Here is a 25,428-nt window from a genome sequence, read left to right as displayed (position 1 = left end):
ATCATATAAATAATGTCTTAATGCTGAATGAATGTTTACGCGACATATTAATGAAATTTGATAAACACACACACAGAGTGAGAGAGAGAGGGTGTGGGAGAGGGAGAGTTTTGCATTACGATGATTTAGCACATTTCTATGTTTGTGATTAGTGTTAAGTTTTATGTAGGCATGTGTCTGCAGCGGTGGTGGTGGTGGTGGTAGCAGCAGTAATGGTCTACGTGTTGCGCATGCGCAACCGCTTTGAATCCGACTCTGTGATTGGTCGGAAGGGTGTGGGGCATTCGCGCCTACCACTGTAACGGCTGTTCAAAATAGGACTCCTAGTGGTCACCAGGAGAACTAGTGACGCAGTACAACTGTCACATACACACATATAATATATTTCATTTTTCACTAAATACAAAAAAAGGGAAATTCCCACGGGGAAAAAAGGGAAAATCCAAGATGGCAGCTGCGACACTAGCGCTCCTAGTGGTCATCGGGAAAACTAGTGGCGCAGTTCATGCTATGGTGTTGGTGGGGTGTGTTGGTGAGGGGCTTAGGTTGGAATGATCCATACAATGGTTCATGTGGTTCCTCTGAGCATAAAGAGTGTGAGCAAAACTATTAATTTTAGTTGGTTTGTGATTTAAATAATTTTACATTTCACTGAGTAATGATTTAAAAGTGAATACTTCAAATAAACATTAATTATTTCTTTCCATGAAAATTAAATTATTTGTGTGTTGTAAGAAGTGGAATAAAAAAAATAGAAAACAACAAAGAGTATTAAAATTACTTACATAATTCTAAATCCTGTTGCCTAAACATTTTTATTAAAAGAAAACTAATTTTTTTTGTAAAAATATATTTATAAAAACTGATATAAAAAGGTTAATTTTTACAAACCCTAAGTATTATTTATTTTTTGATAGTAATCAATAGATTTTACCTTTACCTTCCGTAGGATCTTCTTTACGAAGACGTTGGAGCTCTTTTTCCATCTTGAGAATAGATGCTTCAAGTTCTTTGTTGCTGTTAACCATTGTATCCCTTTGAGAATTAAATTATTCTTGTATTAAGTATTTTAGTAATAAAACAACTAACTAATTACAACTACTATTTTCTGGTTAGGAATGAATGTAATTATTTTAATGTCTAATAATCATAATCATAGTAATAACAATGACAACAACGACGACGACGACAACAACAACAATGAGCTTGATAATTCCCACGTCCGGAACACAACATCTACGTTCCAGTCCAGCGTGGCCACGTGGACGTGGCGGAGTTGTGTATTGTACGTAAGTACAATACATGCAGCTGGCTAACGGGTTTCCGAATGTTGTTCTCGGACATGTTATTTTTCGGCCGAATTACATCTATAGGCCGTATCTAAAGACTGGATTTTGCGGCCACCTGCAGGTACGAAATTTTTAACGATTAAGGACACGGATTGATACCACCTTTAGAGCTGGCGATGTGGCGGCCACGGTCGAAATTATTTGCAGGTGTAACCTTTCGCTGTCCACATGCTCCCCGCATTGGCAAGCATGTAGTTTTAGCAAGCATGGGCATAGGTGCCCATGTTTTTCGGCGCATGGGAGCCCTGAAAACCTCGGTGTGTAGGGGCCTGGAGTCAGTGCAGAGACTGTGCATCCGCTCTCTGCCAAGACATATGCCGGTTCCACCGGAGTACCGAAACGGACCTCCAGGGTTGGTAGCTCTGAGTGGGGGTGTACCCCGGCGGCTAGGCTTACTACAGAGGGGATTAAACAACATGCAGGTTGAACAACAAACAAACGTGGCAGAGGGTTAACGTAAACACCCTCGTTTAGAGCCGGTCGTTTCGCCTGAGGCGAAATGGAGAAAGAGTGCAGAATCTCGAAGAATTGAAGTTGAGGCTAGTAAAAGCTTGCAAAAAGCTTTTTTCAATAGCAATGTTCCAAAGCCAAAATATTTAGTAATTACAAAAGAAAATGGTAATTTCTCGAGGGTGAGTCCCTTTCTCATTGCTCGGAAAATAACTAAATGTGCTGGAGGCCCTGTTAAGGAAATTAGAAAAACCTTCAATGGACTTCAAGTGGAAACTGTAAATGATCCTCAGTCTCAGAAGATACTAGGGCTCAAAAAGATTGCAGAATTGGTTGTACGCGTTGATCCCCATGATACGCTCAACACCTCAAGGGGTGTTGTGGTCTGTCGGGATCTTCAAAACTATTCGGAGCAATTATTCGGCATCGACCTTAGCAGTCGATGCCCGTAAAGAAAAAAAAAAGAAAAAAATTATTGTTATAATTGAGTATGGTTATATAATGCATTGAATTCAAAATTTAGGAAATTCTGAACAATAACAATAATGTCTTAAATTAACAAGTAATAATAAAGTCTTAAATTAACAATTTAGTCTTCTTAAAAATGATTACATATAAGGTTTCAATGTAATTGTTTAAAAATAACAGTCAAGATTTTGTTGGTATAACAAATTTTTCCTCATTAACTTTTAAGAGAAAGTGGGATAACCTGATAAATAAAAAGTCGTGCATTGAAAGTATTATTACCAATAATAGTAAAATGACTGGTTTCTTAATGTTTCAAGTAAATATACAACTAGATCTATGTTAAAAAAATAAAACGATGAAGTTTTTAATGCTTTAAATACTAAAGATGAATACAATTATTTTTTTAAAGATTCTTAATTATTATTCTGATTCAGCAATGACAATTAAAAATTAGTAAGAAAGCAGTTATATAGTAAGCCAATTAAAACTACTAAGAATGAATAATGAATCTGTTAATCATTACAATAATATTTTGACACAATAAGGTGACCTTACAGACTTATCCAATAAACCTACATTATATTGAGATTTAATTTCAACATAAGTTAAATCAAAATAAATTAGTCTGTAAGAATGTTTTTAGATCTTTCTAAAGCAATGATTCCCAAATTTTTCTAATCAGTACTCCTTTACTTCACCCAATCCAGGACTGTTCCATTAAGTTAATGTCTCAGAAATGAGATAAAAGAATATTAATTAAGCATTTATTTTAAACAAAGACACAATTAAACAAAATCATTAAGTAACTATTTAAGTTATATAGAATACAGAATTTAAGATGTTACAGAACACATTATTAATGTGTTCTGTAACATCTTAAATTCTACAAGTAAAATCATCTTAAACTTAAAACATCATCTTAAAGATCAAAACATCTTAAATTCTACAAGTACATTAGTACTTGTATCAACAGAATAATGTACTCGAAAATGAAAAGGTGAACTCATAATCTTTTTCTCAAAATGTACCAATAGATAGTCATTTTGTGTTTAATTTTTTATCTTTTTATTGCTGTTTGTAATATGAAAAATAATGTCGGCAAAGCTGATTTTGTAGCCCAGCTGTTAGGTAACTGTATGTTCAAAATTATCAGAGGAGTTGAATATATTTGACATTAATAGCGAATAATAGTTTGTATTGTACTTTAATCACTGTATTATACTGCATACTTGATAAATATTTAATTGTATTGTTTATAATTTTTTTAATAATTATTTATTATTATTATATTATGTAAAGATTAGACAACTGTTAAATCCCAACGTAAGTCTTGAAAAGAAACGAAAATTAATAAGAAAAAGGTCAAAGGATTGTCAAGTTAATATTTCTGGAAAAAAAATTAGTGGCAATTCGGTCTTTAATTCAGAGTTGTCATCGAAGTAATTTAGAATTCGCACCTGAATTGTTTAGATTGAAATGAAAATGAGAGATAGAAGTAATTTTTAGATAACTAATTATTATTTTAGACCTGATACCCCCTAATTTAACCTAATTTTGAATCATATTTTAATGTGGTAGCTAAACAGATTGTTGTAAGATTTTATCATATGTTGGTAATTAGTTGATTGGATTAACTGTTCATCAGTTAAGCCTAATGCTCATTTTTATGAAGCAGTTTAATCATCATACTCTTAAAGGTCATAAAAATATTTTGGATGTTAATCTTTCTCATCAAGGTAAAAGTTGCCCTGGGTACTGATAATCTTGTGTCTCCTGATCCACCTCATGACACCCTTAGTATTTACATACAGATTAGAAAGTAGTTTAATCAAAATCTAAGAGGCTTATATTTGATTTTCAGTGTGGTAACTGTTCTGAAAGTATAGAATAATTGGCATGATATGAGTATTTACTATTTATTAGAGATTTTCAGATTATCGAAAACAGGTCAAAATACTTTTTTATTTAATATTTTTAAATACTTATAAAATTTCTAGAGCTAGAGTTGCAGAGGCTGGTCTCAAACGTAGACCACAAAATGTTTTTAAACAAGTAAAGTCCTTTTTAAATGAAAACTGTAGTATGAGACCAATAAAAAAGGAGAATAGGATAATTACTGATGCAGAAACACTATGCAAGGAATTTGAATCTTATTTTCATTATGTATTTCAAAAGAATTATCCTGTATATACTGTCACCTATAATGGAGATTACAATACAAATAGTATTGATGTACCTTTTTGTTTTAAAAGAGGAGATATTAAGAGCCATAAAATCTCTTAAACCTAGAGTTGCAACTGATGTTGGTATTCTGCCATTTATAATTAAAAGTTCTGGGTGATTTTATTGCTCCACTATTGCAACAGCTGTTTAACCTTATTTTAATAGTGGAGCTTTTCCCAGTTCACCTCCCACAGAACCCAACTGGGGAGTCAAGTACTGCCTGACCCGGGGTACCGGCATCCTAGGACTCGTACGTAGCAATAAGGGCTCCGATACCTTTACCCACGGGACAATCCCTGCCAAGGGTCGAAGCGACTGACTCACACTGAACGGCGAAAGACTTCGGCAGAGCAAGCTTACAGCAGCCCACCCTCAACCCGACTCCACAACCGGGATGAGGGATAAGCACTCCCCGCTTGCATTCCGCCCAGCGTCGGCAAAACAGATCACAGTTATGTCTCCCATCCCCGCTGCAAACAGCGAAATCGAAAAACACAACTGCAACCAGCTCGGATAGCTTGGGACCGCCAATCCTGTACTTCACAAGAGAGCTGCTGAGCCGTTGGCCAACATAAATGGAAGTACCGAAAAACAATATCGTTGCCCGCCCTGGACGTGTGCGTAGATGTTATTGCACGGACGTGGGGTTGGATTTATCCGGGCCATCATAATCATTATTATTATTGTTATTCCGCTGGCGTAGAACCGCGATCTCGTCGGGTGTGACGCAGGGGTCGATTCTCGGCCACAACCTTTGGAACGCCGCCTACGACGGCTTGCTGAGGCTGGAGATGACTGAAAATTTGGCGTTGGTTGGGTACGCTGACGACGTTGGGCTACTTTTTGCAGACCGTGACGTATAGTACACCCAATTCAGGCTCAGTCGAGCCTGAACAGGGACACTGGGCACGACCATGGGTTGTCTCTAGCCCTCAGAAAAACGGACGTCGTGGTTCTAACGAAGAAACGTATACTCTCCTTCCTCTCTTGGTCGGGGACGAGGTTGTCGAGACCGAGCCGGTCGCAAAGTACCACGGTATGATAATTGACCGGAAATTCAGCTTTACTAAGCAGCTTCCGAGAGCTACCGACAAAGCTACGAGAGCCATAACCGCTCTCAATCGGCTCATGGCGAATGTCGACGGACCGAAGGCCAGTAGACGGCGACTGCTGATGTCCACAGTCCATTCCATCCTGTTATACGGGACGGAAGTGTAGGCCCGGGCATTAAGACTCGAAAGAAACCGGAAGTAGCTCACACAGTTACAGCGCACCGTGAGCTTGTAAGTTGCTTCCGTGTATCGGATGGTTTCCGAGCCTGCCATACTAGTGGTCGTCGGCGTCATATCCATTGCACTTTTGGCAAGGGAGCAACAGGCAGCTTACAGGAGCCAACGAGCAGGTGAAGACCGAGAGACCATCGCCAAGTAGGAACGGACTTGAACGTTTTTCGTATGGCAAGAGATCTGGGACCACGAGACCAGAGGACGATGGACCGTAAGGCGTATCCCTCTGGTCAGACCGTGGACAGAGCGGCGGCAGGGAGAGATGGAGTACCACTTGACTCAGTTTTTAACGGGTCACGGGTACTTATGCACTTATCTCCATGCCACAGAGAAAGCGCCGTTCCCCGACTGCCTTTATTGCCCCGGTGTACGGGACGACGCTGAGCACATGTTTTTCAAATGTGCTCGTGGGCGACAGATCGAGGGACACTATAGGCGGATCTCGGAGCACTGAGCCCCACAACGTGGTTACGATGATGCTACGTGACCTGAGCAGTTGGGAGAGCGTGGCCCGGTTCGTTGGCAGCATTCTCAGGACCAGGAAGGGTGACCTGGATAGTCGTGAAAATTAATTAGTGGCCTTTTCAGGCTAGGATAGTAGGACTCGGCCTGAAGTAATGTGCTAAATAGTTTCGGGTCGAGTCCTGGTAAAAAGGGTGGTGGTTTTAGTCGGTAGTCTGCTGATGGCGACTGGATAAGACCCCCAGTGGGACCCCAAAACTCCACGCTTAAATGCATCTCCACCTCCCTCCACCACAAAAAATTTATTATTAGTATTGATAGTCTTAATATAGAAAATAAATTTTAGTTGCTTAATCAAGGTTCTTAACCTTGATTATCACATCAAAATTTTCTGAGTATAATGGCTGAGATTTTAGGTGTCAATGTAATTAATTCATGGAGTGCAATCTTTATATTAAAAAGCTATATCCGCTGACCTCTGTGATGGAGTGGTAGTATCTCCGCCTTTCATCCGGAGGTCCCGGGATCAAATCCCAGTCAGGCTACGCATGTTTTCATATGCTATATATAAAATTCAACGTGGCAAAAATACTAAAGTAGTCGAGCCTAAAATCTCAAAAAAAGAAAAAAAGCTATATCTGAAATTAGCTTCAGGTATCTTCTTTAAAAAAAATTAATATCAAACTGCAGCTTGATATTAATACTATGCTATGAACCCTTAAAAACATATATAGTGAATTTTATAATTTATTTAAATATATCAGTTAAAATATATGCTTATATTGTACCAACAGTAGTCATTTACATAATTTTTTAGTTAAGAAATAATGAATGTACCATTTCGGATAATATAGGATTTTCCTTACACACCTATTCTAAAATTTTGTACAGTTACTATACCTTCAATTTTCATTTAGCATAAATACAAAGTAGATAAAAACTATTTTTTAAAGGTAATATATAACATAAGCTTTAATATATATTCATAAGCTTTTTTTACTTTTATTAAAATGAATTACTCAATGATTTTTATCAGTTTGAAAAAATAATTTTTAATACATACAAATGCATATAAGAAAATTAAATTTTAAGAGATGAAAAACATTCATAAAAAATATCTTGAGATTGAAAAAAGATTCTTCTTTTATAGATAATCAATTATATATATATATACACACACATACTTTTTTTTCTTTGTTATGAAAGAATGAGTACTAATAGTTGTGGTCATCAACCGTGTGGAGATTGGTAGCATATGAAAAGATGTCATGCCTGTCTAGGATTATAGAAATATTATTTAATTATAAAATTAATTAAAATTGATAATCTTATAGAATAAATAAAGTAATAATAAAACAACTGATATTTTATAAATTGATGAAAGCTATTTACAGTTCACTGATTATTCTAGTTTTGAACCAACATTTAAAAGAAAAAATTGTTATTATAATATTGTGTATAAAAAGTTAAAATATATACAAACCTATATTTCTTTTCTTGCTCAAGTTCAGCTCTAATGTTCTCCATATCATTGCTACGGTTCATGTTAAAATTATTTTACAGTGTATAGATGAGTAAATCTGTATATTAAAATATGTAGTTGATTACTATTGATCAAACATCATACCTGTAGCCTGGCACCCAAAGATATCCATCTTATTGATATTTTTTTTTAAATAAATAATATAATAAATGCAATATCAATATTTTTATAATACTAGAAATAATACAAGTACTGCAATGAATATATAATTTAAACCGTGTTACAATATTTTTTTAGTAATGTAAAATATGTATCAAATAATTTTAATTATGAGATACATTAAATGAGGGTATTTTTAGCAAGAATAAAATGCAGTGGTCTACAGATTAAGCATTTAAAATTTAAAAATATTGAATTTACAAAACATATTCCTTCAAAATTTTAAACTGTTCATTTAGCTAGCCTAGCAGTGGATCAATTACCATTTCTGCAGGCTGCCTAGGGTTTATTCCTATTACAAAGACTAAGATTAAAAAAGAAGATATTTCTGATCAGGGCAGATCTTATTTTCTGTATTATTATTTAATCATCTGCCTCAATTGTGTTGTCATTTGTTCATATGAGATAGAGTATTTTGGTCGATCTGTATAATAATTATACTCAATAAATCACCACAAGAAGTAGTTTCAATAACTTCTTTGAAATGGTTTTTGTTAACAGAAAAAAAGTTTAATATAAAATTATTAATATTTTGTGGCAAACCAAATCATTGACTTCTTTGGTGAATTGGAGCATCTTTGCCTGGCATCTGAAATGTTCCAAAACCTTGAATGTTTGAATCCCTTGATCTGGCATGGCATTTTTCATAATCTACAAAAATAAATGTCTCATCCTAGAAAAAAAGCAAAGTAAAAGACTACAACTGGGCATCAGTCTGCTGTTACTCTGTGAATGAATAAATGAATAAATTTACTATTAATAAAAATTGTATTTATCAGAGCACTTAAAATTAACAACACTAGCCCTACGTTTGTGTACGAGATAAAAACAGACAAACAACAAAAACTTTGTAAAAAAATCTCATGTGGACATCACATGAGATAGGCGTACATATCCTTGTACGCCTATTAAATGACATATACACATATTTTTAAAATAAAAGTATATAAAATTTTATTTCACTAATAACTTTGATTTTTTTTCATGTATATTTTTTTATCGTTATTTTTTAATTATAATTTATTGTAAAATTTTTTTTAGTAAATATTTAAATTATTATTAATAAATCAATATATTTAAATTAAAAAAAGGAGATTAGTCCTGATCTCAAGATTTATGTATGCTATTATTTGGATGCTCAATTACTCTGATAGTCAAGAATCTTCTTCCTGTTAAAATCTTTTGTGACCATGAATTTAGTGGCACGAAGTAGACAAGATGAAAAGAACTCACCTCTCCCAGAATAATCAGTTACTGAGGAAAAATAAAACTTTAACTTCACATCCAATTTGTAAGGATTGTCTAAAAAACAGAAAAACTCAACAAATATTTTAATTAATGTGACAAACAAAGGATAAAGACAATGTTAAAATGCTATAGCAAGAAAAACTACAAAATGTAAAAAAAAAAAAAGAATTATAAGTCTAAATTACATAAGGAAATAGCAACAATTATGTATGTTGTGAGGGCATTATTAGCAAAGTGGAGATTAGAAGAATTGAAGAATGCGTTAATAAAAATGAATATAAGAGTAGTAGGAATGACAGAAGTTATAAGAAGGGCAAAAATATTCTTTGTTATGAATCTGGTTATATTATAATGCATTCAGATGATCACAGTTAGAAAGAAGTGGGGTTTATGATACATTCTATTTAGAAAGTTAAAGTTTAGGATTTCATGGTCATAAATGAAAGTACTGCAATGTTTAAAATTTTAATGGGTAACATGAAGAAAAAACAATTGTTCAAGTATATATTCCAGGTAGCTCAAATGAAGAAGAAATGTTTATAATTTTTTAATAACCAATTAAAATCTGCACGATCTTAAAGGAAGAAATCCACTTTACCTATCAAACAGTAATTTTGGTGACTATTGTAGTCAAACCGATTTTCAGAGGCTGTGGAAAAATCAATTTGCAGATCCTTTTTTTATGGACGGAGAAAAGAAAATGTCATAAACTGATAAACGTTTGTTTGGACCTAATTCAAAAGTAATTAACTCCTTTAAAAAAAGGAAAGAAAGAAAGCATTTTGGATTATGCTAAATGAGAAATGTAAAAACAAAATTTATTTTATGTTATCTCCATATAAGGGTAGGATGTTTTATAGTATAGACAACAAGTAACTTTCTTATTCATACTGATCAATCTTACTGATCAGTCTTCAGTTGCTTAGAACTGCAGTAGGACTGTGTAATCTAATCATCTGTTTAAAACCAATATTTTGAGCATTAGCAATTTTTCTGTAATTGATGGACAATCTTAGAAGTGAAATTAAATATAAAATAAAGCATTTGAGCTTAGAAAATCTTCAACAAGAAACCAATAATGAGATAGAATCAATTATTTTGAATAGTGCAAAGAAGACAAGTGAAAAACTGAATGAAAGATTCAAAACTTTCTGAAGAAACTGTAGAATTAATTTTAGAAAGGAGAAGGTTAAAAAACAAAAGAGAAAAAATAGAGTGCAACATTATTTGTAAAAGAATGAAGATCAACATTAGAGAAGATGTGGGAAAAATTTAATTAGGATAATTTTCCTGGTAACTGAAGACAAAACAGTAGTCAAAAAAGCTAAAAGCATCGAAAAAGAAATAGATTAATTCATTACAAGAAAGAGTTGATAGAAAACAAAGTAATCGAAAAAAAATTAGGGGTATTGCAAAAGAGTTTTTTTAAAGAATTATGTACATATAATGAAGAACGAACAGAGGTGAGTCTGAAATCAGATTAAAAAAAAATTAATAATAATCCTGATAGAAGCTTTGGCTGCAACTTTTACTTCCTTATTTATTGAAGTTTAAGAAATAATAATGACACAATTACACATAATAATGACATATTGAGCACCAAAGGGTGGTGCTCATCTAATCTAATTTTGTTACATTTACAGAGTAGTTAGTCAAGATTGTAGCAGTAGGAAATTTTTTAGGAAAAATAATTCAACTAACTGCCTAAACAGTCACCCAAGCAATCTGTTTTAGGAGTGGTTTCTTAATATTATGATAACATAAATACTTTTAGTCAAGTGATAAAAAATAATAACAAATAAAATAAAAATGTTATTTTCTGTCCTATAAATATCATTTATAAATTTCTTTGAACTCTTTGATTCAATAAACCAAGCATGTTTGTTCAAAACCTTAAGATAAGAGGAGGTCAAGAAAAAAAAAATCGATATAGTAGAAAAATGATATAAAAGTAGTTTTTGTAGAGCAATTATAAATAAACTGGGAATGGATTTTCAAATATAAAAAAGGCAATGTTATCCATTGTCTCCAAATATTTTTAATGTATAACTGGAGGAGGTTTTCAGAAAAATGATTTGGAATGACTATGATGTAATTATAAATGGAAAAAGTTTTAACAGCTTGCATTTTGCAGAAATCTTCATCATTGACAGCACAATTAAAGATCATTCTCACACTACTGCATGACCTAAGAGAGGCAGTATAGAGATTAAATTTTAAAAATAAATTAAAAAAAAAAAATGGTTTTTTATATTAATAATGAATAGAAAAAAATACTACAAGGGGAATAATTTAAAATGGATGAAAGATAGATACTGTGTATTTCTGACAGGAGATATCTTTTAAGGAAGAAATCAAAAGTAAGATAAGAAGGAGGATAGCCTTTGATTGGAAAATTTCCAGTTGTTAATGTTTATTTTTAAATGCACTATGAATGTTAATTTAAAAAGGAGGGTGTTTGACAGTTGTGTTAGCTCCATGCATCACATATGGTTGTTAATCCTGGCCAATGTCTAAAGGTATTCTGAATATGATCCAATAAGCACAGCAAGCAATTGGGAGATGAATGATCAGAATTAAAAGAAAAACTAAAGTGAGAACAATGATACCAAGAGACAGAGCGGGCAAGAGATTTGTCCAGAATGGGGGCAGATAATGAGCTAAATTGGCCACTTTTGAAAGAAAAGAAGGGGCAGACAAAGAGCATGATATGTTTACTCTAAATATATAACTAGGATATATTTGCAAGTAATCAGTGACAAAGAGCAGCATAAGGTTTGGGAAAAGGTGGGAGAGCCCATGACCAGAGTTGGGCCTAATTTAGTTTAATAAAAAAATAAAAAATGGACAGTCTTAAAATAAATTTTTATGATATGATTTTATTATGCACTTATTTGAGAATATTAAAGAACAATGTATGGAAAAAAGTAGCATTTTTATTTTATTTGTGTATTGAATTTGGTTATTAATAAGGTAATATTTTTAACGTTAATGTTATTAATATGTATTTAGTAATGCTGAGTTCAAAAATTCTCATGATAATAATACAACTAGATTTTCATATCACCTACAACATTCAAGGGAAAGAAACTTTTATTGTTAAACTTAGAATGCATAGAATTTTATAAAATAATATTTTAAGGAAAATAAATGTACTAAATATTTCTTGTTATGTAACTTCACCAGAACATACGAGGTGTGGCGCAATAAATAACGACACAAATGCTACCGGCCTCCGTGGCACGGTCTCGGCCTTTCATCCGGAGGTTCCGGGTTCGAATCCCGGTCAGGCATGGCATTTTCATACACGCTACGAATCATTCATCTCATCCTCTGAAGCAATGCCTAACGGTGGTCTCGGAGGTTAAACAAAAAACCAGACTAATGCTGCTACAGAAGAACTGCTCATGCGCCAAATTCGTACGACCGACAACTGTATAGCGTGAAGCCTTCTCTTTCGGTTGTTGCCACCCCAGCGGTTTTTGTTGCCACCCGTGGTTTTGCCACGGCCAGACATATTAGTCTGGCCATGGCCTTTGTTTGGATAACATTGTTTTTTTTTGTTTTGCCGAAAAAATTATAATTTTTTATTAGAGCAATGAATTGTCGTGAAATTTCATATGAAACTTGGAAAAACCGCTACTGAAACTTATCTTTTATTAAAAGAAAATATATGGCAATGAATATTTATTTTATCAGGTGCACGGGTTTTTGAGTGGTTTAAGCGTTTCCAAGATGCCGAGAAGACGATGAAAATGATGGCATTTTCATACACGCTACGAATCATTCATCTCATCCTCTGAAGCAATGCCTAACGGTGGTCTCGGAGGTTAAACAAAAAACCAGACTAATGCTGCTACAGAAGAACTGCTCATGCGCCAAATTCGTACGACCGACAACTGTATAGCGTGAAGCCTTCTCTTTCGGTTGTTGCCACCCCAAGTATTCTTGTATTTATTCAAGGTCCTTGCTCAACTCCGAAAAAAAAAAAGAAAAAAACGACCTGGACTGTGTAAGAACAATTCATGGATTCTTCATAAGGACAACGTACCGACTCACACTGCATTGGCTATAATTATATTACTTTATCAATTAACTGTATAATTCCAAAGAATTTTGAAGAATGTTATGATACAAATTAATGTTGGACTCGGCCAATCAGACAAGTAACTTCGGACTCCTCCACACTGCATTGTCTGTCAAGATGTTTCTAGCCAAGTATAACATCCCAGTGTTACATCATCTGCCTTATTCGCCTGATCTGGCAAAATGTGACTTTTATCTGTTCTCCAAGGTCAAATCTGCATTAAAAGGAACAAGATTTCAGATTGTTGAAGCTGTGAAAGTAAAAGCGGCATGCGTCATGAAAGAGCTCACAGAAGAAGACTTCCAGCACTGTTTCGAACAATGAAAAATTTGCATGGAGTATATTAGGGATAGAGGAGGGGTGTATATTGAAGAGGATAATAACTAAATATGTATAAATTTAAAATAAAATATTTCAGAACATTTGTTTCGTTATGTAATAGCCACACTTTGTAAATTTATATTTTAGGTTTCTTATAAAGCTACATTTTAATAAAGTTTTTATAAAGTTACATTTTAATAATATTTTTTAATCACTGGAGGCCACAGTATCTAACAGGGATGCACTGAGATTTAAAATTAATTAAAAACCCTTTCATTCTAGGCTTAGGATAATTTCACCCTTTTGTTGGCTACTGCACCAACAAGAGATCACTTAAGGCTGTTTCATCTAACAGACTTGCATTGATGCATAACCTGATTTTCAATCATTTCTATTTACCTTACAAGGAAATAACAACTAATAGTTTAAGATGGAAATCATTTGAAAACAATAATTAGATAAGTGGATGGAATAGTGTGTAGTATTTTCTATTAGGTGTGTATGGAAGTCGGAAACCAAGAGAAAAATGATGGAGCAATGGCAGAAATCTTGGGACAGATCAAAAAAAGGAGCACGGATGAGGAGGCTTGTCCCGAGGAATGAGCCATGGGTCCAGAGGTAGCATGGACAGGTGGATTACTACCTCAGCCAGCTTCTCTCTGGACATGGAGATTTTGTTCATACCTCCATTGATTTAAAAGGAGACAGACCCCAAGATGCCTGTATTGCAGGAAAGAAGACTCCCCAGAGCATACCTTTTACGTATGCACCAGATGGGAAGACATGTGTAGAAGGTATGGACTCCAAGACCTCATGCCAGAAGATATTATAGTGTACATTTTAAAATTACAGCGTAAATGGGAAGCAGTAAAGAACATGGTGACTATTATCTTAAAAGCAAAAAAAAGAAGAAGCAGGATGAGAGTGGGGTGATGATTTTTGAGAAGCAACAAAATTTCATGATGGTACGGAATCCTGTGTCCACCATTCTTTAGGATAGGATTAGTATGTAAAATGTATTAGGCTAGCAATTATGTTTAGGACTATGTGACAACAGGATATCAAGGATTGACAACACAATTTCACAGGAAGAACAAGGAGAAAGGAGGTCGGTGCCCGATCCTTATCACATAGTCATGGTGGAGTTAGAATAAACTTTTAATTATCATGTAATTGTTCATATATTATTGTTAGGCTTAAGATTCATAAAACAAAGTACAGGCTGTAGATGGTCTGGTACAGGGTAGAGATGCCTGGTTGAGCCAGAAAGCTAAGATTAACCCCAATTCTGGGGACGGATTAAAATATGTATGTTTTCATGAACTTACGGAAAAGGTATCAATAGACGCATCAGTGAGGAACTTAGAAGTCCCAATCGTAAATTACATTTTTGTGGCATTATCATTAGAATTAAGCCATATTATTTGTATAATCATCTTCGCTAGTTTTGCTACATTGTGGCGTAATACGGATAGGAAATAAAAATATGTGGCCACAAATATAATAATGTGTAATTAAAGGTCCTGTTAGTATAGGATATTGTTGTGTAATTTATTATTAGAATTAAGCTGTATTATGTTTATTTCACTGTGTTAGGTTAAGACTAATCATATTATAGCCATGAATCAAGATGACAAAGGAAGCACATAACTACGGTGTGACTGATGTCCTGTACATAATGATGTGAAAAGTGATCTAGAGTAGAGGCACCCGGATAAACAGGAATGCAGGTAACAGGAATGGAACAGCATTGTTCCCCTGCTGGTTGAACGCAGAATTGAAAATTAATTTAATCCATTTTATTATAAGAAGTGTCACCAAACTATGTAAGTGTTAAGAAACCACTCAACATCATATTTTATTTATGTTCATGTCTATGTTTATTACGTGTATTAGATTAAGTCAATTACTTATTATGTTATTCGGTATGGAAATAAGTAGGCAATATTAAGGAGAAGGCCTATACTTGGATGAAGAGGCAGTCACATGAGGGGGTAACTACAGCCTCAGGTAAAGACACCTGGATGTATCGCAACAGCAAAGAACAGGCAGAATCAAAAAGTAGTTCCAAATAGAGGTGGATTCTGAATGGCTAAGGGGAAATGAAAGCACCTACCTGTGTTTTTATTAAAAAAATAAAAAAGCTACGATAGGATGAAACATGGCGCCGTGCTGGGCAAGGGAGGTAACCCCTATTGCTAGGGTGTTCTGACAGTCCACACACAAGATTAAGGGGGGGGGGTCAGGGCTCCCTGATGACGGCATAAGGGACCCTCAAGGTATGCTGAAAATGCCCGGGGAAAGTGAAGGACATGCGCAAAGCACATTTGGATTTGATAGGCTAGGGCTGGGAAGGGTAGCCCTTCAGCAGAGGAATGCGCTGGCAATCCAGAAGAGGAGGTCAGCATGCTTCAATGAAGCAGGAGGAAACTCGATGGGTGAGCTCCTGGGAGAGGAGGAAGATAGTATAGGCAGAGACTGCTGCCACGGCACTTCAAGGTGATTGTGTTTTGCTTAACAGCAAAGACCAGTTGCCTTGGAGGTGCTTAAAAAATTCATGCAGGTTGGGGATGGCTATGAGGGGAGTGAGGAGGCCATCCTTAAAAAAAAAAAAAATAAGAAAAATAAGGTGTATATGGAAGTAAAATAGGTTTTAAATTACTTGTGAATCTTCATAAGTTTTATTCTTGACATATCCAATCAGATATGTTCTGTTGTACCTGTGGAGATGTGAGAATTTTAAAAAAGTTTCCATCACCGAGATCATAAAGTCTTTACTTCCATTGTAAGACTAGTAACCAGAATAGAGTATGATCTACAAATCATTGCTGCAGCTCAAGTTTAAAGGCACTGACTGATTAAAGGGTTCACTCATTTATTCACGTCCATGTAATATAATAAAAGCCTTGCTATCATGTGAATGTTTAATTTCAATAGTTTTTTTGGAAAATTCAAAGACAAAGTAAAAATTGCTTCTGGACAGAAATGTATCCTTCGTGATGAATATTGAGTGTGTTTCAACAAGTAGAAGAATTTGATACAGACTCTCAAGAAATTTCAACCTATGCTAGGTCATGTTCCTTGGATTTGAAATTGCACTGCTGAACAATCATTCAAGTTTCTTACCTGAAGATATGGAAGCTGTCTGTTGAGAAAGAAAAATTTTCCATCAAGATATGACTTCAGTGAATATTATGCAAGCAGATAAATTCCTGAATGGATGAGGTAGTAGCAGTAAATGAAACCAAAATGTTTTGATTTCAGCTAGACACTGGTGCAAGAAACATCATTTGAGTAATGTCATTGACAGAAGACAAGGAAACACTCGTCACACCATACATTACAACTGGTGCAAAACAGATCATATTAGTAATGTATCTGCTTTTCATCTGAAAATTTCTGAGTTCTAAACTTGTCAGGTTTGGTATATTTTGAATGCAACAATATTGGAATATTTATTGCTCATCATAAAATATAAAGAGTAGGCAGTTGTAAACAGGTGTAAGATAGTGGTTGCTGTAGTGCAGTGATTCTCAACCTTTTTAGGTTCATGACCCCCATAAAATTAAAAAAAATATATATAATGCATTTTTCATGACCTCTCCAATCACAACCCAATGGAACTTAGTTAAAACTATTTATCTGTGTTGATAGCTATGGGTGTAAACATGCATCTATGAAGTGTACAACATGAGCAATTTACATGTACCAACTTGATGTGTAAGTGCTCCTTGTAATTTGCTCTGCTTGCATAATATTTGATGTGAGAGCATCATGTTTAAACTTGCATATGACACGTTTGAACATATTGAGTGGTATAAAAGAGGTTCAAGGGATTGCAGAACATCAGTTTGGTTTCAAATGCGAAGTGTGCACCTGGTGCTTTTATTTAAGTTTTTAAAAGCGTAGTTTCATTGAAAATAATAATACTAATTGAGATTTTGGTTTTCTAATGTGTGGTCAGACAATGTAACTGTTTTTTTTTTCAATTAGAATCTTATGCAAAATGGATAAATTTGTGAAAAAATGAAATGAACCATCTACTTTCAGTGAGTCCATTGTTAAAAAGAAAAGATTGTATGACAGTTATTTAAATTATGGTTTTACTTCATTGGATGGAAACCACAGTGTATTGTTTGTTTTCAAGTGCTCTCTGATGAAAGCATGGAGCCATCAAAATTAATTTGACACTTGGAAACTAGACATCTGGATCATCAAAGCAAACCCTTGGAATTTTTCAAAAGAAATTATAATCAGTAAGGCACATCAATGAAAATTTCAAATTAAAGTTTTATACATTCTTAAATTAACTGCTTCATTCCAGTAGCTGTTACTTAAAATATTTTAATTAAAAAATATATGTTTGCTTTGCTTGGAGCTCTGCCCATTGGTGTAATACAAATTGACAACTCTAAAATTATGTTTTATTTACTGACATGGCAAATTTCACTCAAGATGACATCAACAACTTATGCAATGAGCATACATAGACAAAAGTAAATCAAAATGAAATGATGGAAAGCAATTTTCAACACCGAATTGACACCAAGTCGGTGTCAATATACGTTGCAGCCATCTTCACAATCAGCTGTTTGGACTGTTCATATTACCTGGCTACTTAAATGTTGAGGTTTACTTGCACTTTCTTCAAGAAGAATTGCTGCAGCTGCTTGGAGATGTTTCTCTATCGCATAGACGTCAAGTGTACTTCCAACATGATGGTACTCCTCCCCACTTCTCTTGCATCATTTCTGCTCACTTAAATCATAATTTCCCTGAAAAATGGATTAGTTTTGGAGGTCCACATTTCTAACCATCAAGATCGCCTGATCTAACACTTTCAATTTTTGCGTCTGGGGATGAATGAAAAATATTATATACAAAATAAAAATACATTCTTGTGAGGAATTAATTGTCTGCATTATGGATTCAGCTGAGCAATTTAAGGTCGGCTTTGAAGAACTAAAAAGAACAACAAAAACAGTATAGAAGCGCGCCAAGAAATGTGTTTAAAATGACAGGCACATTTTTGAACATTATTATAGACTGGTACATGTAATGCTTTTTGGTCCAGTGTACTCTTGCTAAATAAAATTAGAATTTTTCTAATCTTTCTTTATTTTATTCAACTTATACACTATTTCCTTCAGAATTAAATTTCCTACAAGTTTTCTTTAAAAGTTTTTTCTGTTTATTACCCATTTAACAAAGTTATCGTACGTCAAACATAAAAAATTGGGATTTTTCCCCGAATTTATTGGTTTTCACCCAAGATTTCTCAAAAACTACTGCAGACATGGTTATGGAATCTATTTTATTCAATTTTTCAGGTCAAAAACCATAGAAATCACTAATTCTGCCCCTTAATTAAAGTCCTAAAAATTTTAGTATGACCTCATTTCACTGTGGTAGCCAAAATCCAAATGAAATATTTTACTATCTGTAACTCACAATCGAAGCATTTTAGAACATATATTTATATGTACTTTTTCCATTATTTTCATGAGTAGATTAAGCTATGAAAGTTTTGGGAGAACTTAGTTCTCTCTCTCTTTCTATATATATATATATATATATATATATATATATATATATTCTATATATTATTTTTGATTAGCATTTTTTATCATATGGTGTATATATATTTTTAATTTTTTACCAAAAACACAATGTGTGATTTTAATTATTGTCTTACCATACATTTGTCACAGGAATTTCCTGCATGTTTCGTCGCATCAATGTATCAGCATCATTATGGAATGAAGATATCTGTAATTACATTTCATCAGTCTTACATAAAAAAATACATAACGTCACGACAGAAGCAAGCAAAACAAGCAAGCAGATTGCTGTATTACTGGATTGCTGAATTAGTCTAGACCGGTAAGTCTTGTTCAGAAATCTAATTGTGGATATTCTCATTCCCTGATGATGCTGATACATTGAAGAAACGAAGGAACTTTCAGGGCAAGTTCTACTGGTGAAAATAACAAAAGAAGTTCATGTCAATATATAGGTCTGGAAATGCTTTGTTTTTGAGTTATGGCTAGTGAAAGATATTAACCTGGATTTCAACTTTCTGATAAAAGAAGCCCTACTGTAATTTTTGGAACCCAAATAAGCAGTAAGGTTGGTAGTTTCTTATGCAATTTAACTGGAAAATAGGATAAAACAGGCTCGAGAACTGTAATTCCAGTAGTTTTTATGATATCCAACATAAAACACAAAATTCAGTGAATTTTTTAATTCTCTAGAATCCTTTAAACTTAGTTGAGATATTTTCCTGATTACTTTATACCAATAACTTACTTTATTCCCAACCAATCTCACTTGATTGCCTCATTATTTTCATCCCTAATGCTACCTGGTTATAAGAAGGCCAGAGCAATTCCTCTCCCTCTTTTTTCTTTTTTTTTGCCTTTTTTCTTTTCTTAACATTTCTTTTCTCTGTATCAGCCTGACCAGCCATTTGGTTTTCTTTCCAAGCTAATCAAAACATCATGGCTGTTTCTAAAATTATTAAATGTCTAAGACAAGAGCATTCCTTTTAAGTGATGCACGGCATAGCCAAAATGTCATGAAACGTTGGCAAGGACAAACTTTTAAAAAGACTGCGAAGAAATGGATCAATACATTATGGACAGATGATAGTTGCAGTGAAATAATGGATGCGAAGATTAAAAACAGAATACAGGTTAACATTTTTAAATAAAATTTTATTAATCTTTAGTGTGATTCAGCATTCTGATCTTCTTGATATCCTTTTTCTTGGTATGTTAGAGATTTCAGAAATATTTCTTTACTTATGTAATCATAAAATGTAAATAAGTAAGAACTGCAGTATATTGTAACAAATATAATTATATATTTATATCTAAAGTACAATAAACAATATAAACTACTTACAATCTGATACAAAAATATTTTTTAGAAGTATATTTTTACTTAATAATTAGTTAAATAAACAATGTTAAAAGTTTTCTTAAAAATGCAGCCATTTTATTATGGTACAGTATATTAAAAAGTAAATGCATTTAATATATTATTAATAATATAATAATGTATCAGTTTTATGGGCTTCTGAAAGTAGTTCTATTTTAAAATATGGTTATGTTTAATATATTAAATGTAATAATTTGACTCTAAGTTTGTAAGAAGACCTTACTAAGTTAAATATAAATGGATAATTATAAGTAGAACATCTATACATTGTATAAATATGAAATGCATATTTCTCTCAATAAAACTAGTCGTTAATCAATTAGATATGCATATCTGAATCAATGGAAAAAGTTAAGGAACAGCTGACTGTTCATCAACTGTACTAAGGTCAAGGAAAGATTTAACACTAATGTAACCCATTTTCATCAGCTCTTTCCACTAATTTTCAGAACAAACAAAGGATTACACAAAGTGGTGAAAGTTTGATTCAACTATATCATAAAATTATTACTTAATTTATAACTTAAAAGTAATGTAAATAACAGTAAACAATATATTTAGTTACTAAAAACAAGTAGTAGTAAGGACAATTGGTTTGAATAGTACGAGCAGTAGTTGTTGATGACCGAGTGAAGCTGTCAAAAGAAAAAAAATATTGATAATAACACAACATATTGGTGACAAAGAACATCAGAAAAAAAGAAAAGCTCTAAGACTATCTGCACTGGAAAAAAGAGTTGCTATATAATTTTCAGATTTTGTGTGCTTCAGTATATGTTGAATAGTACATTAATAAAAAATATTCATTGTCAGTTACATTAACAGCAAGTGCACTTATAAGTGCACACTAACATTCACAGGCTGAATTAAGCATTATCCATTAAATGTAATTTTGTGTGTGCATGTGTTTGTGTGTGTGCATGAATGCATGCTTGTGTGAATATATGTCTGTATAATTTTGTAAATATTAGATATTGTTCCCATATTTTCTGTGATTGTATTAATACACAATTTTAATACATTTTTAATTTTGCTTAATAAATTTTTGTCATATTATATCCTAAATTTGTAGCATCAGAAATATTTCTTATTCAGAATCAAACACTTAGATTACATCAGTGCCTTCAGGTAAACTAACTAACAGATATTATATAAACTAATGTTTGCAATTAATGAATGTTTTATGAAAAATCAAGAAATAGTGACTACTTAACTCATTGTAACACATGGAAGAAAGTTAAAAAACTCAAAAAATTTGAAATACAGTAATTTCATGAAACATGAAAATTGTATGTAGTAAAATCATGAATTTTATGCATTATTTATCAGTAATGAAGGATTAATTCTCTTAAATTTCATCATATACACATATTCTACTACTGATACACAAATATGTACATTTGTGTATTACACTTGCATAGTCATCACATGTGTGATAAATTCATACAAATTTGTTTAGATTACTACCTAGATTCTCTTTCATCTTGATCTACTCTCACTTATACCCTTGAAATCAATAATCAATGTTAATAATAGTAATATCATTATCAATAAGCTCAGTTTACTTTGGTTTCAGAATATCGAACTGATGGAGCTGCTACTGTAAGCATAATGAAAACTAACCTCAAACAAGTATATTTATGAAATGTTTTAATTACGTAATACTTTATCGAATGGAACAAACAACTAAGTTCAATACACTTAACTATTTTTTTAAATGTTATTATTATTCTTTTTTAAACACTTTGTTACTCAAAGTAAGATATCTTTTAGCATGGGTGATTGCATACTGCTGCTTATTTTCATAAAAGTTAATGTCAGTGTAAAAAGTGAAAAAATGGTAACACAAGTGAAATTTCACAAGTGAAATGGTAACACAAGTGAAATTAAATACTATTCCTTGTTTTTAATATTGTGTTCCCCAGTCGACAAGGGTGTAAAAGAATTATGACAAAAAATCAGTAAAATATTAAAATCATGAAATGGATGAAAGAAATCTTGAGTATGATTTTGGTATCTATTAAGTACTGTGTTAAAAAAGTTTAAAACAATTGGCTACAATACTCATAAGATTTAATTTTAGAGAAATAAACTTCAAAATGTTTTAAACCTCAAAACCAAATAAACTTCAGAGAAAATGTTTTCGTGCCAAGGGGTATTATACTAATGTGTCTGGATTAGGTTTTGAGGAATTTCTGTTCATGATAGAATGTTGAAAAGTGTGTATCTGTTTGCTTAACTAAAATGTTCTTTTATATATTTTTGTATATGTTTAAACATAAAGAAAACAATTCTAATTTCCCACAATCCTAGAATACATCACCAGCAATAAAGATCCTTTAAAATCTAATCCGAACACCAGTGTCAGATCCAATAATAAGAAAAGTATCACCACTCTCAGTAGCAATGTTGTAAAACCAGTGTCATAAAATATAATATTTGGTAGGTTATTAATATCAAACAGAATATTTTTTCACTAAGATAACTTCAACAAGATTTTTTCAAACCATTTTTTTTAATTATTTAAAAAAATGATTACTAATCAAATGCACTTTAATAAAACCACTAATTATTGTAAGAGGTGAGAAATAAGTCTGTAAAAGAAGTCAGTTTTTATAAGATCCTTTACCAAGAGGATTTTTGTTTTTCTAATGGAATCAGAACCATCAACTAAAGTATTGATAATAATCAATGATGCAGAAATGTTCAATAAATTATTTGAATAATATCACAACCTTAATATGAAAATACTAAATTAATATACACCTCTGAATATAAAATGCGTATCTTTTATCGTATAAAATGCATATGAATTGAATTTGTCATGGTGGGATGTACTTGAATATATAAAAATAAAGTGTGTGTGTATGTATATATATATATATATATATATATATATATATATGGGAATGTACATATTTACATACAGAAAACTAAAATTGGTAGATATATTTATTTATAATACGGCAGGAAAACAGAACACAGAAATTTAAGTAGCTAAGTTTCTTATTTTCTGGTAATCTGTTTTCTTAGGGTTAATTCATATTACTTTTATTTTTTTCATTTTATGGTAAAGTGAAAACACTGAATCTTAATTTTTTTTTAACTTGCAGTACATGCGCTTATTTTGTTTATTTATATGTGCAATAATAAATCTCATAATTTAATCTCATAATTAAAATAAACTAACTTTATGCAACATTTTTTTTTTATCAAAATGTAAGCAAAGAATTATTACTTTAGCTATGGGTTGAATGACATAGAACTTTATTTTGACAAACAATAATATTCTGAATGAAGAAGTAATTTTATATGCTATCTGGAATCAATCAAAATAATATATAATATAATTTATCATCACTATTATACTATTAGAAATATTTAGAAAAAAATATTTTTAGAAAATGGATTTAATTAAAATAAAGTGTATAATTGAGCTAGTATGGTTTTAAACCAGATGGATGACAAATGAAGGGAGAACACCCCACAACATCAAGATAATTGAATCAATAATAAATTGCCTATTCTTAATTATGTTTTGAGTATTTTATATGCTGCTTATATTTAAGCCGGAACCAGGATACTTCCAGCTGTTGTATACCTTCACTTGTAAATGACAGTGTTATGAACACCACACAGTGGAATAGTGTCCATACTTGAACTGCTGTATACATACATAAAGAATAAAGTGTAATCATTACAAGAGAAGTCCAAAATATTAATGCTAAGTAGAGAGCATTGGTAGTGCAAAAATGTCCTTTATAATTTCCAGGTTTTTCGTCATCAGGTGTAAATGTACGGTGAGTATAGAATTCACTTAGCCTCTGTTCTTTCTGCTTCCATATACTGTTCAACCAGTCCTTTAATTCACTTTCATTTCTTGGTATTGTTTCTGTTGAATACCTAGAGCAAATAACAAAACAAATTAATTAGTGATTAGTATATGTGAAGCACTATAATACAATTTTTTTTTTTTTAATTATTGTTATTATTGATTTTGGTGACTTAGTTACCGGTAAAGTTGAGGGAAGTAAGAAGTTAACAAAAGTTAATTTTAACACTAAACTCTTCTGGACTACTTATTATAGGGAAGAAAAAATAATTTTTCTATTAAAAACGCCTTTAATAATTTTGTAAAAATGTTTGTACATAATATTACAAACATATTATGTCATACATAATTTCTTGTAAATTTTGAATTTGTATGGATTACATTCAAATAATGTAGCTAAATGGATCGCCAAAATCCTGCTTGTTCCATTTCTTGTGTTATGAGTGTAAATTTATTTTTAATTGTGTCAGCCAACAATTGATTATTATTTCATAAATAAGTAAGGAAGGAAAGTGTTTAAAGTGTATAATTGGGCTAGTATGGTTTTAAACCACATGGATGACAAATGATGGGAGAACACCCCACAACATCAAGATAATAAAAAGATTAAAAAACAAAACATTAACTGTTGTCTATCAGTAGCTCACAGAACAAGTTTCTGCATTCACCTGGTGGCCAGACTGGAATGCTTGTGACATCACTTAAATTGCTTCAACCTTATATGCACAAGATACTCGCTTCTTACTACTGATTTTAACTCGTCAGTCCTGGAGTACTTATACTCATATCCTTTTGACTTGCAGAACCAGACCCAAATTCCTTAACTGTTGAAGCGTGAGAATTATCATCCAAGTCCTTTTCCCATAAATTCCTACACTTTTCCAGTAATCATTCTCATTGAATAACATCTGTTGCACATATGCTGGGGCAGTATTACAAAGAACGATTGTTAAATAAACCTGCAAGCCTTAGAAAAAGGATCCCTTTTGAATTCCTTCCATTATTATTTTCTACAACTTTCTTCTTAATTGGCAGGGATCTGTTACTTAGGTCCATTA

The 25,428-nt window shown here is 32.6% G+C and overlaps 2 protein-coding genes across 9 annotated transcripts in view; both read right to left on the bottom strand.

Moving 5' to 3' along the window:
• LOC142317741 (uncharacterized) overlaps positions 1 to 7,783 on the bottom strand; it is a 75,142-nt gene extending 67,359 nt beyond the window's left edge. The window contains exons 1-2 of the mRNA XM_075354290.1: positions 7,722 to 7,783; positions 935 to 1,035 (exon numbers count right to left, since the gene is read on the bottom strand). Coding sequence (XP_075210405.1) covers positions 935 to 1,035; positions 7,722 to 7,783 — 163 coding nt within the window. The remainder of the gene's footprint in view (positions 1 to 934; positions 1,036 to 7,721) is intronic.
• A 12,548-nt stretch (positions 7,784 to 20,331) lies between these two features.
• LOC142327251 (lysocardiolipin acyltransferase 1-like) overlaps positions 20,332 to 25,428 on the bottom strand; it is a 63,997-nt gene continuing 58,900 nt past the window's right edge. For 6 of the 8 annotated variants that reach the window (XM_075370106.1, XM_075370137.1, XM_075370087.1 and 3 more), the window contains one exon: positions 20,332 to 24,441. In XM_075370106.1, the coding sequence (XP_075226221.1) occupies positions 24,066 to 24,441 (376 nt within the window). In that variant the 3' untranslated portion in view covers positions 20,332 to 24,065. The remainder of the gene's footprint in view (positions 24,442 to 25,428) is intronic. The other 2 variants (XM_075370096.1, XM_075370156.1) reach the window with 2 other exon arrangements.

Source organism: Lycorma delicatula, chromosome 1, assembly GCF_047948215.1.
Source record: "Lycorma delicatula isolate Av1 chromosome 1, ASM4794821v1, whole genome shotgun sequence".
In the NCBI taxonomy this organism is placed as follows: Eukaryota; Metazoa; Arthropoda; class Insecta; order Hemiptera; family Fulgoridae; genus Lycorma; species Lycorma delicatula.
The sequence above is the reverse complement of the archived record's forward strand: the minus strand, read 5'-3'. Positions and strand labels throughout refer to the sequence as shown.